The 19,633-nt window shown below is 39.7% G+C and overlaps 1 protein-coding gene across 14 annotated transcripts in view; it reads left to right on the top strand.

Annotated features, from left to right (window-relative positions):
• Positions 1-19,633, top strand: part of fru (fruitless) — a 131,314-nt gene that overhangs the window by 81,500 nt on the left and 30,181 nt on the right. For 2 of the 14 annotated variants that reach the window (NM_206513.2, NM_169821.2), the window contains exon 1: positions 16,758-17,386. The exons of 10 other annotated variants lie outside the window; for them this stretch is intronic. Coding sequence is in view for 1 of the 4 variants with exons in the window: in NM_001170177.2 (NP_001163648.1) it covers positions 806-820 (15 nt within the window). In the remaining 3 variants the exon portion in view is untranslated. Of the gene's footprint in view, positions 1-805; positions 821-13,832; positions 13,853-16,757; positions 17,387-19,633 lie in introns of those variants that run through there. 2 more of the 14 variants (NM_001170177.2, NM_169822.2) reach the window with 2 other exon arrangements.

Below are 19,633 nucleotides of genomic sequence, written 5' to 3'. Positions count from 1 at the left end.
AAGATTGACGGGTACTCAATGTGTCCTGGCCAACCTGCAGGCGCTGGAAATGGGGAAAATGGGGAAAAAGCGAAGGAAAATGGATGAAAAGAGGCGAAGCTGCTCGGTTTCCTGATCGCTTTTGCCTGACTTTTCCGTTGGCTTTGATGATTTGATTTGATCGAAATTGAGTTGCATGTTGCTGGCCGAGAGTGGCAGGCTTGGATCGCCAATACTAGTAGCCATCGAACAAAACAACAACAACAAAAAATAAAACACCCAGTAGAGGTAAAGAGAAATGATTGTAATTTGCACTCCGTTTACACGATGCTTGTGGCAATTTGGGCGTGGTCGCACCTGGTTTGTTAGCTAGTCCTAAGATTAGAGCTGCTTCGGCTAATATCTATACATCTACATCTATATCTATAACTAATCAATGAACATGTTTGTACGTAGCTTAGACTTAAGATATTGCCTAGGCATAACTGGTAAACCAAAATAACTAACAAGCGCAACTCAATAAACTCGTGTCTTGCCCGAATATAAAAAACAAATGTAACCGATAAATATCTATCCCATATACATATGTACGTACTTAAATGGAAAGCATCTTTAGGATTTAATTTGAACATTTTTGGTTTTTTTTTATTTTCCATTAAGTGCATCAGTTTTGGTTTAAAACACACATACACACATTAATCAAAATGCCTTAGCATTTCCATACTAATTCTGTTTTTTCTACTTTTCTAGGTAAGTCCATCTGATGACTAATGACTCTGTAATTTGCTACAATATCATAATTATCACGCCTATCGAAAACTAATAGCCTACAAATAAGCAGGTAAAATAAGCTAAGTAATAATACTACTACTGATGAGATTTTATTATGACTTTTTTTTGGAATTCACAAATATGTCATTAAATATTGCTAAAACGAACTGATTAATACGTTTTCTTCTTAACAAAATAAGTATTCTTTTAATTGAAGAAAGTTAATTGAGATCTAAATCTCAATTAAGCAAAGCCAAAAAGCAAATCCGTAGAAGGGAATCCGTAAACAATTCTCCCTGAATTATAATGCAAATTTAATTTAATCGCAAGGGTGCAAGCATTTAAGCGGGATAACTCTTTCAACGCGGAATTCCCGCGGTCAAGGATTTCCCGTTTTGTTGCTCCCCTTGTTTGTTTTTTCGGTTGAAATTCCACTTTCACGCCCCCAGTACACTGACCACAAACCGGAAAAAAAAACAAGGAGAATGCAGCTTGAGTGGAAAAAAGGAATTGGCCGCTGGGGAAAAAGCGCAACAGCTGAAGGGCAAAGGAAACACAAAAAAAAAAAAACAAAAAACAAAAGGCACAAAATAAAACGGGTAGCGGAAACTGGAGAGCGCTTAACCCAAAGTGTCGTAAAAAACGCATAATAAAGTGCTTGCCCCACTTGGACACGCCCAGGAAAAAAACACCAAAAAAAAAAGACGAAATCCGAAGCAGAAGAACGAGAGCGTCTGCCATAATTGTTGGTCGAATAATTGCTGTAATTTTGAATGCAATAAAGTTTAATGCGCGCAGATAAATTTTCGTTTAAGCCAAAAGCGCGGAGGTGGCACACGCCGTTGTCTTCTTATTTTCTTCCTCCCGATTTTCGCTTGTCTTGCTGTTGTGGACAACGCGGCGTATGCGCAACTTTTAATACGCACTGTGTCCGCATTTCGTTTTATGGCTGCCATTCCTTTATGACTTCATTTTGTAAATACGCCACAATTGCAACTGCAACGTGGGCAGCAATAAAGCGACAGGCAGCGACTACAAATTAATTAAACAAATAAACAAAAACCGAAACAAGACATGGTGGCTCTAACATGGAGATGGAGTGACCAAAGGAAGGAAACCAAACAAAAAAAAAAAAAACAAACAAAAAACAGAACAAAATCTATGCAAATTTGCATGATGTCAGCGGCCAAAAAAGCACCCAGATTATGTTTTGTCTGGCGTAGGCCGCTTGCATCTGTCAGATGCAGATACAAATACGGATCCCTCGGTGATCGCTATCGTTTCCCAACTTGCTCCTTGACCACTACCATTACTCATCATAAGTGTGTCGCCAGAAAGCTACCTGCTAAAAAAGCAAATGCACTGAGAAAATACACATTATTCTTTGTACTTCAATTTTATATTAAACAGAAGTATATCTATATATATCAAAGAATTTTAACATATTATTTTTACCATATTTATTTGTAATTTAATGTTCACTCTAAAAGGTTTTCCGTGCATCAAAACCTTTTGCGTTGGCGTTGCTTTTAGGTCAGATCGCGACTCTGGCTCCTTTTTGGCATTGTTCTTGGTGGTCGGAGGTTGGGCCCTGGTTCGTGATTCGTAATGGAGTCAAGGAGAACATTTGCGACCGGTTTTACCTTAGCTTGGGCCAGAGCTTCGCCGTCTCCTAGCCAACAATATCGCGTGGGTGTGCCACAAACAGCAGTGGCAGCTGGAAAACACAAGAAGAAAAAAAAAACAACAACAGACCACAACTGACCACAGCAGCTATCTTGTTAGCCCCAACCGCACTGACGGATTGCTTTCTAATGGATGCCAAATGCAGGCCGATGCCGCCTGACCCTTTGCACATTTGGCCGCCTCCTCCTGGTTTAACTTCCCTTCGAGTTTTCTTGGCCTGGAGTTGGCGTGACCAACACTGAATTCTTCTCAAACCCTTCTCTTATCTAATTCGCAATAGCATGAAGAATTTCACTAGACTTTTTGGATGTTTTAACCTAATAATGGATTTGAGTAAGCCTAATTAATTCGAAGGTATTTAACTTCCTTTACTGAGTTCATTGATTAACATTCATTTCCAATTTTAATTGATTTTAAAAATTCAGCACAGGAATCTTAATCCATATGTCTTTCTCCCTTTGCAAAAATCACCTTTCCATATTCAAACAATTTAGAAACAATAACAATTTTTGCAAGCATTAGATTCTCCGCCAAGGGCATTCTCTCTTCGACTTGGCCAAATCGTAACCTTTCTAACCAATTTTTCTGCGGCTGCCGTTGGTCGCCTGAAAACGGTTAAATCGCCACAGGCGCGTAACCTGTCTTAAGACCTTTTGCGCAAGTGCAAAAATTGGCCAAAGTGGCGGCGGTGGCGGTGTTGGTGGCGGCATTTAGCCAGGCTTAAGTCTGGGCCCGAGCCGGTGTCCAAAAATGGGGAATGGGCATTGGGCATCGGGCAGAGGGGAAGAGTCGCGTCTAAGCCAAAGTTCTCGTATCTGTGTCGTTTGGCTTTGGCCACTTTTGGGCTCGCAGCATGCGATCACCATATTTGGCCAAAACTGCATTTGCTGAGCTGGCCAAAAAGCCAAGCAAAAATCCATTGCATGCCACTTGACTTGCCAGTCTTACTCGTATTTGGTTAGACGTCGCCCTAGGCTAGTCTTAACGAAAAATGAAAAAAAAAAAAGAAGAAAAACCCCACAACCCCCTTTTTGGGCCGGTTTATGTTTTTGCATGCCTCTCATAAATCCCAGAGAATTCTCATTTTCTCTCCAGCCGCTGTTACTGGTAATTCAAGCTCACATTTGACTTTTAACTTTGGGCCAAGACAGCTAGCCAGCCAGCCAGCCAGTTGGCCAAATGTGCAACGTGGCCAAATATGCCGCGGCCATTTTGGCCATATGTGCGCACTGCGAATGGCGATGGCCTTACCCTATTCTCCAACTCCAATACTTTTTCATTCTAGGTGTGAGCAGCGCGTCTTTTTGGCCATCGACGATAGCCGATAGCCGAGATTTGCGTGAGCGATAATCGTTGATTTATTTCAATGGTTTTCGACGCGGCTTCTGGGAATAAATTTCGAATGCAGCGGTAGCAGCATCACGATCTTAGCCATTATCGAGCCAATCTAACAGCACTTTTTATAATTTTCTTGCGTTTTACATAGAGTTGATACGGACTCATTTCAGACAGGAGTTGATTATAACTTATTTTATCAAGTTTTCGCAAATTATTAATAGAATTTATCCACTCGCTCGTTGCAATGTGTTTATATCGCGACTAGAAACTGCTGCATGTAAATATTTAATTAAACAATGGACGTGGTGGCTCATTGGTACCCTTTAAGCCACCAGCCAAGTGGACAGCGTCTGGAGCTCGGCGAGCTTAGCCAACCAGATCCGAGCTAATCAAATTAAGGCCACGCTTTAAGAATTAACGCGGCTTGTAAATAGTTTTAACGGTGCTGAAGTAATGCGCGCCATCAAAACCGTTGCACCGTGCCAGAAGCAACAAAAACAATAATAATAATAACAATAACAACTGCAACAGCAACAGCAACAACGGTGGCAACTAGCGAAAATATAAAAAAATTAGAAGGAACAAAAAAAAAACAGTAAGGCAGCGATCCAAAAACAAAGGCAACAACATCGGAAACAACAGCAACCACAGCAAGCATATAAACAAACATAATCGGTGGCGCCACGACACGCTTCGCGGGTCAAAAGCGGTTGCAGTTGCAACTGGCCCGCTGCAAAAAGCCAAAAACAAATGGAAGAACAACACCGGCAACTTCCCTGGCTGACCGAAAAAAGAAATATATATATATATATATATATAAATATACATATAGAAAGGCATAAAAAAACACACATAAAGAAATACATCGGAGGGTGAAGCGAAAAAATCTCTAAACACAAGGAAGAAATGCAAGGAGCAAAGCGAACAAAAAAATAAAGAACTGCACATGCAACGTCAACAGAAGGATGGCAAAGGGGTTGGCAGAAGGGGGGGCTGGGGAGGCACAAGGCTAACACAAGCCAACTTGCATGTATATATGTTTATTTTCCAGCCAGCAAAAGGCAGAAAAACTCGCCTGGCTAATCCATCAATAAAGCGAAAAGGGTTCATGACACACACTTTAAATACTCTTACCCATTTCGTTAGTTTTTGGGAACTAAGCTTCTGAACCATTAAAGTAAGTAATCTATATAAAGGTTCTTCTTCCGATATATTCCTATTTACCTGCAAGCTTAAGATACCATTTGAATATGACTAAAAGCACACTCTTATTCATTTAAATAGTTCTCCATTTCTCACTTTTCTTTCGAATATGTATAAGGATATGTTTTAATGTGCAAAATAAGAATCCGAGTCGAAAGTATCTCAATTTCGTAAGCGTATCTCAAGCGAGTGTAAGCTACGAGTCGGAAAAGCAAAGGTGGAAAAGCGGGAAGGGCTGCTGTGCTTACTTTATGGCTGTGGATTTTTCATGACTTAACTCGGCTGCACTTGGCTGCCCTGGCTGTTGGTTTATAAATTTTTCTCTTGCCTTCTGCTCATTATTATGATTATTATTTTTGAGCCGTCTGCTGGCGCTCACTTCCATCGCGATTGAACGTACATATAATCAGTGCGCGCATCTTGCAGATACTATATGTACATACATATGTCGGTATCCCTATCCCCTATCCGTCTGCGAGCAGCCACTTAACGGTGGTTCAGTTTACATACATATGGATGGATGTATCTTCTATCTGCACTCGCCAGTTAGCAGTTAGTAGTAAGCAGTAAGCTGCAGTTAATTTATGTGTAATTGCCCGGGCGTTGCGCTTGCGTTCAGTTGGGGTGTCCGCTAATGGGCTAATGGCCATATGACTGGGCATTAATATCCAGCTTAAGTAATGAGCCAGCAGTTGCTTTTTGCCACTATCTGTTGTCTGTGCTCACTTAGGGATAACAAAAGGAATGAAAAACCCAAGGCAAACTTCAGTGTGTAAAAAGGAAGCGCCATTGATTGTAAATTAAACGCTTATTACTGACAGAAGCGAGTTACAAATGAAAGATGAACTGCAAATTAGACAAGCAGTTACACCAGGATGATGGATCGAATCTGCACTTCTGGTTTTTAAATCCGAAAAATATTATATATAACAGACCTTCTATTTTCGCATTCAAAAATATAACTATCGTGAAATTCACTGTTAGCTTAGGTAATGTTTTAAATAACTAAAGATACAAGCTCGTGCACCTACAACTCATTTGAATTTAAAAACAATTTATATGAAGTGTTTAAATATAAGTTTGTATATAATTACATATCTCTATTTAGTTTTATATAATTTATATATATTATAAACCAATTAAAAGCAGAATGTTTTAGCTCGAATTGCTGTTAAAATCTTACTCGTTCATGAGCATCAAATTGTATCGCAACCATGAACGATTATTTTTCACCCGAATACTCAGCTGTGCAAATAAGCCAATTGTAACATTTCTAGTCCAAACAAGCACACTACAATTAAGCCATTTTGGCAACAGTGGCCATAGCGATTTGCCAATGTTTTAAGGTCAGTTAGGGCGATATTAACTCATTGTCGACACGTGCCTGCCAATGAGCCGTGTAAAAGTGGCAATCGGAGCGCCGAAATCAGACACACAATAAAAACCCATTGCGGCAGCCAAGATACCAAATCAAAATAATTAAGCTGCAAATTGTAGCGTAAACTAAAATTGCTGTAGATGTTGCTGCTGCGGTAGATGTTGCTGCTGTAGATGTTGCTGCTGCTGCTGCTGTGTTGCTGCTGGCACGTGCTGTGCATCATTCATAAAGTGCAACAAGCAACAGCAAAGTGCGGTGTGAAGTGTTGAGAGTAAACAAAAGTCAAAAGTCGAGTAAACCAGCAAAAACTCTGTCTGCACCGCTGCTTAAGTAACCTATTTGTTGTATACATTTTACTTGCACACAAAAAAGTTTTCAATTCTTTAAATTTATATTAAGATATTAAATGCAATATTGTTTTGATATAGAAGTGATGGGAAGTGTAAAACAAGTATTTCTGTTAGTTCCAAGTGGAAATAGCTTGTTTTGCTTTAAAGCAATTCTTTACTAAAAGCAAATTATGTCTAGGTAGCTTCTTTTCTAACAGCATTCTTATGTTATGTTATATGTTATAAAAAATATCTATTTAGCTTATATATGACTATATTTTTCCCTGTGTACCGCTGAAAGCAGCTTAATTGGGTGCAACAAGTCCCTGATTTACGTTTTTCGGCTGAGGAAAACGTGTCCGAAGAGCCGGAGCCACCGAACAAAGCTGCTTAGGCGCCGCTTTTCAGGGCCACCGCGCATCCTGGGCCAAAAGAGTGAAAGAGGTGGAAGCTGGCGGTAGAAAGAGAGGGGGCACAAGAGGCGGGACAGAGATGGAGGCAGACAGACATAACAATGCAATTGGCGCTGCTGGAAGCCGTGCCCCTTTGCATCGAAGCTGTCTGTCAAAGCAGACAGATTTACCGCCTCACCGCCTCCCGCCCATCAGCACCTTCTTCAACAGACCGCCCCCGCAGACCCCACACCAGCATTCTCCTGAAGGTCGCCGGCATTGTTGTTTTGGCCCCATTGTTATTGTTGCCGTATTACCATCATCATCGCGGCCCGAGCGACTCACGTTTCGCTCATTTGCAGCCACTGCCATCAGCCACCCACCATTTACTCACTCACTCAGTCAGTCAGTCAGTTCGTCAGTCAGTCCATCATTCAGCCATTCAATCCGTCATTCCCGTTTTCGCACTCATTCAGTTTCTTTTCTCCACTTGGTTCGCTTTTCGCTTGGCGTTCTCGGGGTCAAGGCAACACCGTCACTAGATAGTGATTATGGCCTGCACAGTGGGCTAAAAACGGGTTAAGTACTCGTGCTCAAAGTTAAAAGAAATTAAATCCATTTCGATTGATAAATCTGGTCATCCATTTCTTCGGATTTAGTTCTTAGAAAATTTCCAAGTTTTGTTTGCATAAATTGGGCTACTTTGTTCCACTGTACCCGCTTAATGGAAAATGAGAGCAGGCGATTTAATTTATTATTATTGCCTTTGAGGTTTTCGCATTTCGTAGATTCGCTTTCCATTTTCAAATCGCTTTCGAGTGATCAGATGCGGGCCTGGTCGATGAATCAGATTAAAAGGCAATTTGCCCGATTGAGCAAATACTAATAATCGCATTTATTGGCCCTACCTGAGTGAGTGCTGAGGGCCCTAAAACCAGTTGGGTTACATAAGCCACCCACCACTGACCGACGTAACATCTCGGTCTGAAATCATCAGCCTTTTGTTTTCTCAGCAAAACAAAAAAAAATGCAATAAAAACAAATAAAGGTTCGGAAAAAGTTGTACATTTTTGCGTAGTTTAATTTCACAGTTCAGTGCGTTTCGGGGCGAATGGATCGCGGCTTAGACGCGCCCATCTCACCCTGATATGGTAACTGTTTTTGGATACATAGTATCTTTCAGATACAGTGCGGTTTGTTAGTGTAAATAGTTGATTAGTAAGTAATAAGTTATATATATATATATGTATTAGTTTCATATCATGCTCTACTATTTATTATAAGAAGTTTCGTATTCCTATGCCACAGATTCCTCAGCATATCTGGATTTCTTTTTACAGATACTTCTTCTCAAGCAATTTCCGGACTCTCCATTTCGTTTTACACTTTTGTAACGCACTATCTGCATACTTTTCCATTTACAAATCGCACGCTGCCAAATGCTAAGACAGCCCGCCACCAATCCCCGAAACTTTTAGCCGAACAAAAGACAACAAAGCTGGCTTTCGGGCGGAATGTCTGGCTTTGGCCCGCAAGTTGGCCAAAATGCAACCTTGGCTGCAGCAGCGGAAGTTCAGTGCGGCGTCGCTTTGACGCAGAGTGGCCTTTGGCTCCCCATGCCCCCCCCCCCCCATGCCCCTTGTGAAGCCCCCTGCCCTGTAAATTTATGCATCACCCGAAGCAGCTGGCTTCATCGTAATGCAAATTTCCGACTTTCCACATCCTTCACAAAGCTAGAGCTTCATTTGCCACTTCCCTTTCCGCCAAGGTAGCGCAGGATTTATGGCCTTAACTGGGCAACAATAAATAAAAGTTACACAGCATGGTTACATTCGAGCATTGCCATCGAGATTGCATTTATTAATGGTCGGTAATTACACTTTTTTGGATAATTTAATTCACAGTGCGAGCCGTAAAAAGATATTTTTTTAGCTGCGTAGAGCTGAGTGAGGCAAGTTCGTTTACATTGACGAATTATTTATGAGACCACTAAAAATATGATGTTACTGGTAATTTAGAAGCACCTAATGCGAATGAACTAAATGTTCAATTTATGCTACACATCAGGCTAAAAAATACAGCATAAATATTAATTGTTTTTCTACCGAAGCACTTTAGCTTTCACCTGAATAAAATTACATCGAAGGTAAAAAAACAAAGTATTTTTTTGGGATTCCGGATATTTTATTACACTTATTTATTGCATTTCAATTTCGCTCTTTATTTATTACAATATTTTAGTGCTTGATGCGCATTTGTTCTTTTTTACAGATTCAATTTGTGGGTATGGGCAAATTGAAAAGCCATTAAAGTCAATTACTGGCCATAACTTTGACAAATTTTCGATAATGCTCAGCAGAGATGAATGTCTGTGTGTGTGTGTGTGTGCGCGTGTGTGTGTGTGGGTAGGTGTTTTCCGGCGGGGTATGAAAAACCATAAATAATAAACGATTTCCATGGCGGGCGCAATTGAAAATCTCTTGTGCTGACAATTAAATGCAATGGAATTAAAGTCCATTTTCGCTCGCAGCAGCGCAGTCGTCGTTTATTTCTCCGGCAATTGTGGAGCATTTTTAATGGCCAACACGATTGGACCGCCTGCGTCACTTGAGTTGTCCGTAGCCAGGATGCGAATATTCCGGAACTGAATCGGCAACTGTTTGCCATTGCCGCATCCTTTTATTTCGGCCTTTGTTGCTTACAGGGATTTACAGCAATCATCGATTGCCTCCTGCGGTGAGCAAGTGGGGATTGAATTGATGTGGCGGGAGATGCAGTTGGAGGCGAGGTCGGGATTGGGATCGGAGCAGGGATCGGGGTAAACGGAAACAGCGAGATGTCCGGCCTCCAACCGACTTTTAATTACGCCATAATTTGCGCCGTTCTGATTCCGCGAAGTTCGTTACATTGAGCAAAAATATTACATCTTGAAAGTAGTAAAGCTGGCTATTTCTATCTATACAATAAACTGAAGTAAAATAAGAAACTTAAACAATAACTATTTAAATATATATATGAATATATCATTAATTTATCACAAGTAAAAGATACTTTAAATAATAGAAATTTATTAGAATATAAGGACACTTAAACATTTGTTGGGAAAATTCCTAATGCATCTGCATACTTTTGTATCTGCATCTGGTGCATACCCCACTTTAGAAAGGACATTTTTTCTGGAAGTGTCCTTCCTTCTTTGGCGCCATGCTTTGATCTGCCGGGGAATTGTGTCTGCTCTGCGTCCATTTCACGCATTGTTTTTTAATTATTTGCCCAACTTTTGTGGAGATGTAAAGGGAAAATGGGCCGGCCAAGTCGAGTGGGTGCCGATAATCGGGATTGGTCTGTTAATGAGCCAACATTGTTGTGTTAATTTGCCAGGGCAGTGCTGTGGACAGTGGACGATGGACGGTGGACGGTGGACATTGGATGGGATCATACTGTATAGTGGAGCCGGGGTCTTTATGGTCATTGTTTTTGGAGTTATTAAATTGACATTCGCGCTGCCTGATGACGCGTTGATTGCAATTCCCGGCAGAAGGACATGTAATTTTTATGGCCCGCCATTTTTTGTCGAAATTCAATTTGTCATTTAATTGATTTTAATGTGCACATTGCACATTTTCACATTTCCACATTTTCACATTCACATTTTCGCATTGCCACACGGGTTATTGGATACGCCGTGGTCCGGTCTGGCCCATTTGTGTGTTTGTATTTGTGCTCGGTTTCCGGCCGGAGAGCCAATGCCGAGCCACTGGAGTCCGCAAAGCGGTACGGAAAATGCAAATTTCCCAATGCCAAAAGAAAAGATGCAACGCGAGCCGTAACAAGACAAAAAAAATGAGAGAACTTTAACAAAAACCGCACGCTTAATATTTTATGCATATTTTGTGGGCATTAAAAATTAAATTAAACAAGCAGATGTATGTGTGGCCGTGTGTTTTTGTCCTTTATTTATTGCATTTGCCTCGAGGGGAATTCCCTGCGTCATTCCCAGCCCCAATTCGCCTTAAAATATGCAACGCAAAGTGCCAGCAAAAACATTCAGTACACACACAGATAAATAAGTACTTGTACACGTGTGCGTACAAATGTTGTAAAAACATTTTTCAAAGCTCCATCGTCAAGGGAAATCGGACGGACATTTTTTGATATTTATTTTCCCCCCTCCGGGCAGCCCACCAAAAATTTTGATGTTTATTTTATTCGAATAAAAAAAATAATGTCGGCCCATATCAAAATAGTTTTTTCAACATAAACTCGTTTGTCCATTTCAACGAGTATGTAAATATAGCATTTTTTCTAATCCTTTCAAGGAGAAATAGAAATGTGCCGCATTTATTTAATTGTTCAACCATTTTTTGTCACCTGAATTCCAAGGCAATTTACAAAAGCTCTTGAGTTTGAAACTGTGGGAAATTTAAAAATTTTCTGTTTTGTCAGATATTTTGAAAGAGCAATAAAGTGTAACCATTGATAGTTTTTTAAATGTTCTACCACTTTAATACAATAAATTACACTGAATTTCGCCTTAACTCGCGTTGCTCACTTTTGGGAAAACAATTGTCGAATGCAATTTGGCGAATGTTTACCTTACATTGACCCTACCAAATTTTCATTTTGCCATTGATGAATGTAATACGCTGGCAGCCAAAAGTTTATTTACCCTTTCGAATGGCGATATTCGTGCTACGACCAGAAATTAAACATTTATTGTGTTTAGGCTTTGATTGTGTGCATGTACCATGTGTTGGTGTGTGTCGTTACATGGCCAAATGAAATGGTCGGAATGAATATTTGACAATAAATAAATATGTTGTCAGTTAATTAGAAATTCCATTGAGTGAGACCATTTTGTTTGGCTTATTAGCGAGGCGCTAATTTGATTTCATTTGATTTGATTTGATTTTGCTTCGCTTACAATCTATCAGTTGTTTTTGGCATACCTCCGCTATGCTGATTTGTTCAAATTTGTTATACAAACAAGCGAAATATTCAGCGGTCGAGTTGGCCAGAACCCATTGAGCCATGTAAATATGGTAGCCACTCACTGGGCGCTAAAAAATAAATTTAATAGGCGGAAATATGCGTATTAAGATAGATATTAGAACTAGAAATGTTTTAATGAATTATTTCTAAAATAATAACTATTAATTTGCTTTTCTGATATCAATATTACTATATTTATTTCTCCAGTGTGCTGATTTATTAATTGCCGGTTTTTATACTCGCGATTAAATACCTTTACACCCATCCCAGTACATTTTTTTTTTTTCTTATCCATCATGAGTTTGTTGTGTTTTTTAGCTCTTCGTGCGTATCGAGTGCATTTTTTTCACATCTGGCTATAATCTCTGGGCCAAGTACGTGAGTGTTGGGCGCATTTTTATGGATATAATTGTGTTTTGCCACCCATCGAGGGGCTGATATTCCGATATTCCATTACAGCGCCACCCACGCGCCTATTTTTGGGCCGAATGCAAACTTTGGATCGGCTATCAGCTATATGTGCTATATGATCGGGCCATAACCGTTTCTCACGCTCAAAATATGGGTTTTTTTTTTGCCGTTTGGCGTTGTCCAAACTATGGCTGTTGTTACTTTTTGCTGTTTTTGCTATTGTTTCTGATGTTGTAAACTGTCTGGCGGCAAGAGAATTGCCGTTTATGGGCGCCAGAAGGTTCGCTTGACAAAAAGCCTAGCAAAAATGCTTGGTTTTCTAACATTTTCATTGTATTTATTGCACAGGTTGCATTTCAGGCGAGTGTGTCAAGGCGGCTGCGCCACCCTCAAAAAGGCATCAACCGCAAATGTGGATTGCAATTTGAGCAATTGGAACTGCAAGTGCCTGGCTACTGGTACGATGCCATACGGCACTTACATACTAACTTACACACCCGACTCAGCCAATCCGATCCTAACTCAACTTACTCGATCAGATCGCTGATCGGCTGATCTGGCTAACTGCCTTTTAAGGAGATTTTCGCGATTCGTGGGACTCATATTTAATGGGCGCTAATTCATGGCAGTCACGCCCCGAATTGGAAGGTTTCGGATTATGGCGGTTTCAGTTCACTGCGACCGCCTGTAGTTCTTAAATGGTTTTTTTCACATTTTGTAAAAAAAAGTTAAAAAAAAAATGTTCCAAGTTAAAGGATCTAAAAACATGAATTTACTATTATATGTAAGATGCAATTTTAATCCTACTTAAAAGGTGTCAATATTATATTTATGATTATTAGACATCTTTATAAATTATACTTCTTAATACTTGCATTCCTATCCTTTCCATCAAATCTCATTGCCCGCTATTTAAAGTGTATAATATTCCAAGTTCATATGCCCTCAAATATCGCTTATGTACAGATTGTCGTTTTATCTCATTCCCACATTACCGCCTGTTAGATACGAGTATTTCCTTAGATACAGATAGATCTTATAAGGTCTGCTCCCTTCTCTTTCCTGCTCTCGCTCTCTTTCTCGCATTGCCTGCGACGCAAATACCGTTCTTCATAATCTCCTCCTTTGCGATTCGCATAACTTTTATTTGCCAGTGTGTGTGTGTGCGTGTGTATTTATTTAATAATTCGCCGCTCTTTTCTTCTCTTCTCGATTATGCGGACAGCGCGGCCGGCGTCGCAGCTACAGCGCTGCCGGCGCTCTGCCCAAGCTCTGCCGGCATCGCTCAGTTGGGTTCTTTTCTAAGCGGCATGCGGTTGTAATTCTTCTAATCATTGGACTGCTTTTCGCACTCAATTGTCGCTGCTATTACGGTAATAATATATCGCTCGGCTCTCCGATCTTCCACACATGCACATATATGTACATACATACATACGTAAATATTCCTCGGATCGTAAAGAAAAGTGAAGTTGTCACGATGACGGCAAATGCCGTGACTTGTAATTGAAGTGACTGCGTGACTTTTGCGATAGTGTGTGCGCAAATCGATAATAATGCGTATTTATAGAGCCTAATCAAACGTGATTGATTGCCGAGCTTTGCCCTCTTTTACATTACACGATCGATCGATCTGGAAAAGGGTCAGAAAGCATGATAAGCGCACTCAAAGATTCCGCAGCGAAGGTTTAAAGTTCAAGAGTTGGTGGCAAATTATAACATTATGAGATTCTTTGATTGAGAATCACCAGTTATACGTTTTATATACTGATTATAAGCAAAATAAGTCTAAATTGGTTGGTAAGAAGAATTTAAAAAGGACATGAAGCTCTAGATTTCGCAAATTTGTCTTTGACTTTTAAAAGTAATTGTACAAAGATTACACATTAATCTACTGAAGGATTCCTTTAAAATAGCAAATATAGATTACTTTCTTATGACATTTAAATGTTTTGCAATTTTACAGTAGCTAGAACAAGGTAGTCTAGAAAGCTAATTGGTATATCTGTTTAACTTGGCACAGAAGTTACTCATACATAGTTTCTGTAATAGATAATTCAGTTCGTTTGCTTACCAATTTTGCCTTGACAAAGGGCTTCGTTTACAAATTAGTATTGCAAACAAGCAAGTTACCAAAAGATTACACAATCTTTATGTGAATAGAACACAGCATACTCCCAGATAAATTTCGGTCAGAATCAAGATAGAAAATGCCTGGAGGGCCCTTGAGATTAGACTGTGGAACCCACGCAAGCGAATTATCAAAACGCTTATCGCAGCAAAACACACACACAATTATTCGACGGATTGAGGTTCATTCATAAAGCCCTCGAATCGAGTGACTTTCACTTTAAATGGCCTGATCTCAGGATCAGATACGTACTATATATACGCTTGCATGCATATAGAATGGAAAAGTGGCAGGGCAAGTTCTCGTTGTTGTATATCAAAAATGCCCAATGAAAAAATGCAAAAATTCTAAATTTATAAAAAAAAAGCAACAATCAAATTCGCACACACATGCCTACGTACACATGTTTAGCACATGTGTGTATTACGTATTAAATTCACCAACAGCTACAACAAATTGGGATGGCAAACAAGTGTGCCTGTGTGCGTTTGTGTTCCGCTTAGTATCTGTATCTGTGTGAGTGACTGATCAAGGCAGCGCAGTCGGCGTCGCCCGTTAAAAAAGCAGCAAAGTGGAGCCCTACACGCGCATGTAAAGTTACCCACACGCACACACACACTCACGCGGACACTCGAGTGTGCCAAAAATAAGGCAACAACAACGAGCCAACAGACAGCGACTGCGACGCAACTAACGCCAAGTTAAACTGACGGTTAGGGCTTAACCGACAGTCGACACACTCTTCGCAATTTGATGATCCTGCGATCAAGAAAAGGATAAGAAATTCAAACTTTAAACGAATAATTACATTACCTCCCTAATAACATCACATGAGAACGGTTAATAAAAAGAAGGGAAAATATTTAACATTATTAAAGCTAAAAGACTTTTTAAGCATATAAATCTCTTAAGTTGATCCTTCGATAAAGCTCTCCAATCAAGTATCATAAACTTTATAACCTTATAATCTTAACAGGAATGCCTTCTTCAAGGGTATCAAAAACACACATTTTTGGCGCTTATGGGTCGTAAAGTTGACCTTCAAACAGCAACATTTGCCGAAAAAATACGAGCAACCAACACACACACACACGTGCGAACGAATGTGCAAAAAAAAAACAAGACTAACGACAATCCAACGAACACGCATACAAGCAAAGGTACAACAGCCAAAAAATTGCAAGCTTTTTTATTGTTGTTTTGTTTTTGGGCTGCGCCCCTACGAAAACGCACACATACACACAAACACGTGTACGAAAATATACATGTGAATAGGGCAAGGGGCGGGGTAGCGGCAGTAACGGCGATGACGCTATGTGCATACCATGATAATTTTTTTGTTGTCTCATAAAATCTAATTTGGGGAGCGCATTTTTACAGAGTGTACCGAAGAGAACGATAATGGAAGAGCGGTGGCGGGGGATCGCAGTAGACGGCGCCATTTTCTTGGCTATTCAAACTCCCTTATTCTTAATTTAAATTTTAAAACTCACAGTTTTATTGAGTAAGTACAAGATTTTTTAATAAAATAGCACCTAGAATTTAAAAAAAAAGCATTAGAAACTTCTTTAGGTATTTAAAATTTTGGATTTAAAATAAATCATTTTTTATTGTAAAATATAAATTAAATTCAAAAAGGTTTGAAGAATCAAAGGTTTCATGACTCATTTAGGTAATTTTAAATTGTTTTAAAAATATTTCATAACATACAATTTTTTTTTGTTGATTGTTATCGATTTTAATAGTAAAACCGTTTTTTAAAAACCTATTATTTTCCCTATCTGATGTTCACTTTTTTCAATAAACTTTTTGCAAACATTTTGCGCTTTTTATGCTGTTCGCTCTCATAAGAGAGTGTAAAAAAATCGCGAGAGAGAAATGGCGCTCTTCGCTGCAAATTCGCTCTGTGCGCGCGCGTATGTGTGTGAGTTGCGATCGGTATCAAGGTTTTTGGCAATTTGGTTCGCGAGCTCCACTGCTTCTGTCTCTGTCGCTGCCTCAGTCGCTGCCACTGCCTCTGCCTCGGTCGGCGTTGCCTTTTTCTAGTTGGACAGTGCTGCGTTCCTTATTTTGCGTTTGTTCGCTTCTTCAGTTTTTGCAAATTGCCGCGCGAGATCAGCAAGCTCGCGTGCGCTCAAAAGTAAGAAAAAAAAATTCACAAATCTCTCTGCCGCCGCGCCGGCCTACTGCGCTGCCGACGTCGACGCCGACGCACGTTTCGCGCGGCACTCTTAACCTATTTTTTCGCGAACCTCGCATTAGTTACAATTTTGTTGTGATGTTGCGCGGCAGATACGCGGCGGATACGGACGGGTTGCGTTTGCGCGAATTCTAACACACACTCACACATCCAAGAAACACACACACACACACATATACAGAGTTCCGCCCACACGCCCTAAAAAATCGACAAAAAGTGCATTTGCAGTCGAAATACCTGCAAGAATATATTAAAAATTTTTGATAAAAATTAAAAAAATAAATAAATCTGAAATTAAAGTGCTTCAATCAGTGCCTTGCAAAATAAACCTAGAATAAAATACCCCCCCCCCCCCTTATACAGATCGCTACTGATCAGTGAAGAAAAATGTGGTGCCTTGATAGAATTTTAAAGTTTTGTGTCTAACAAATAAGTGGGCAGCGAGTAATCAAAATCAAAAATTGTATAGCGGCAACTGAACCCAACTGTACCTCTTGCGCCCAGACAATTGCCAAAAACTAAGCCCGTCAAATTGGATTACACTAACTATTGGCTGCTGGAATCACTCTTGGAAAGGTTAGTACATCACAAGACCCACCGGAGCCACATCAAGTATACGACCTGTCTCAACGACAGCGAAAGTGGATGGGAATGGGAATGGGAATGGAGAACTCTCGGCATGAGCAGAGAATCGAAAGCGAAAGTTCCCAACTGTTGCGCATTAAGTAATACCCATACAGTGGAACCATAATCGCATACTGCATATAGTATGAACAAGTGTAGATAAGGTTTATTTTTCCTGCGAATTTCCAACTGGCATTCCTTTGCCCAACTAACCCTCCATTTGGGTCACTTTTATGGTGCTCTACTTGTAAAGGGGGTCTCACAGATAAAACCTTTGCTGACAATTTGAAAGCGAGAGTACCTCGAGACCAGATCTATAAAACCCGATTAGCTGGGTATCATCAGCTCATCCGGCGCGTGTTATGTAATCCCGAAAAATGTGTCCAATGTCGTCAGGGTGAGTCGCAGAAAAAAAAAAGTGCGATACCTAGGATTACACCTTCTTAAAGGTAGTTCGTGAAAAGTATTATAATATCTTTAGGGGTTTTCACAACTTAAATTATTCTAGATTAGTTAAGGAATGATTAGTTGGAAGTGAAGGCTTTGAAATATCATTTCACACAATCCCATATTTTATAGTAAATTACCACAAAACAAATAATTACATAAACAAACGAAACAACAAATATCAAATATTTGCTTTTGATAAATGGCTAAACTTTTCAAGGACTTTTCAGTTTAGCCACTTCCATTACTTTTCAAAATGGGCAATAAAAAGCACCCCCTATGAGGTTGTGTATATTTGGGGGACCTTCAACTGTCCTACACAATGCGAAACGAGAGTTCGATTTTGACGGTTCTTATCTATATACATACATACATACGTACCTTGACAAATGGAATAAAAAAAACCCCGGATCACTTACATCACAATGCGATTGAGTGGAATCCATTATGTATGCGAAAAACCCTATGGCATAACAGCAATCCGTCCGATTTATCTGCTCGACTATCTATTATCTCGCTACGTGAGTGCGATGTAAAGCGAAGGTATTTACCGTTCTACCCTTCCACCCGCCACCCCCTACCCGTTCAGCACCCCTTCCCCTCGCATCGCCCTTTCAATTTAGCATATCAAGTCATGCGTAAAAGTTATCTCTAAAAATATACACGAAAATGTTCACACACACGCCAACTCATACACACACACACACACACACACACGACTAGCGGAAGAAAAACCTAAAACATGCGAAAATTATCTATAAATTTAAATTTTTACAATCTGTGCGCGATTATAGCAACAACCAAATTGCTACCAAAAAAAATAGAAAAAAAAAACAAAAAAAAAAGAATAATAAAGAAAAAGCTTTGAGCTGACGTCAAACGCGCAGCGACAGCTTCGCTGGCAGCGCCAATTTATTTTACACAATTAAGGGTGTGCACGAAAAGCAGGCAGAGAGATTGAGAGAGATATGTGGGTATATATATATATATTCTATATTCTATATGGAAGACATGGGCGATCGCTCATGCTCACAATCACACTCGCAAACACATTCACAAACACAAACACATGGACGGCACGCACGGACACACACACACACACACTCATTACTATGTGCCAATTTAGATTAAAGGCAAACGAGCACGGACCACGCCCCCTTAAGCAGCCCACCCAGCTAGCAAATATTACGGCGTGAAAAAATGGAACAAGAACAAGCTGGCGAAAAATCCCACAAAGAAAGGTTATCTGCGTACTAACTGATCACAATTTATATAGTTTAGCATTAAATTTTATTTTGCACTTTATTATGTCATTACGGAAGTAGCAATGAAAGTTCTTGGAAACAAAATGAACGTTAAGAAATTCTGAAATACCGTTTTTCTATGTTGTTTTGATACCATTAATGTGGAATTTGGTTAGTCTTAATCTTATTCGATTCCGCGTATTTGCAATATCATTGAAATACCATTTAATTATACAATTTTAAATAAAATGATATTAAAAACCCTTAAGCTCAAACGCTTTTATGAACTATGATTAGATCACACTGTTTTCGCTGCGATAGAAAACATTTCTGAAATCGCATACATATGAAAGCAAATGACTAGTCTAAAATAACAAAAGATGGGCAGAAAGCTCCAACGCACAGAAGCGGTGCATTGTTACCTTTTGCGCAATGTGTTATTTATTTATTTATGTATTTATGCAACTTATTTATTGTACACCTTTTTTATTTGTGATTTGTATTTATA

Source organism: Drosophila melanogaster, chromosome 3R (genome assembly GCF_000001215.4).
Source record: "Drosophila melanogaster chromosome 3R".
Taxonomy (NCBI): domain Eukaryota; kingdom Metazoa; phylum Arthropoda; class Insecta; order Diptera; family Drosophilidae; genus Drosophila; species Drosophila melanogaster.
This window is presented reverse-complemented; position numbering and strand designations above follow the sequence as displayed.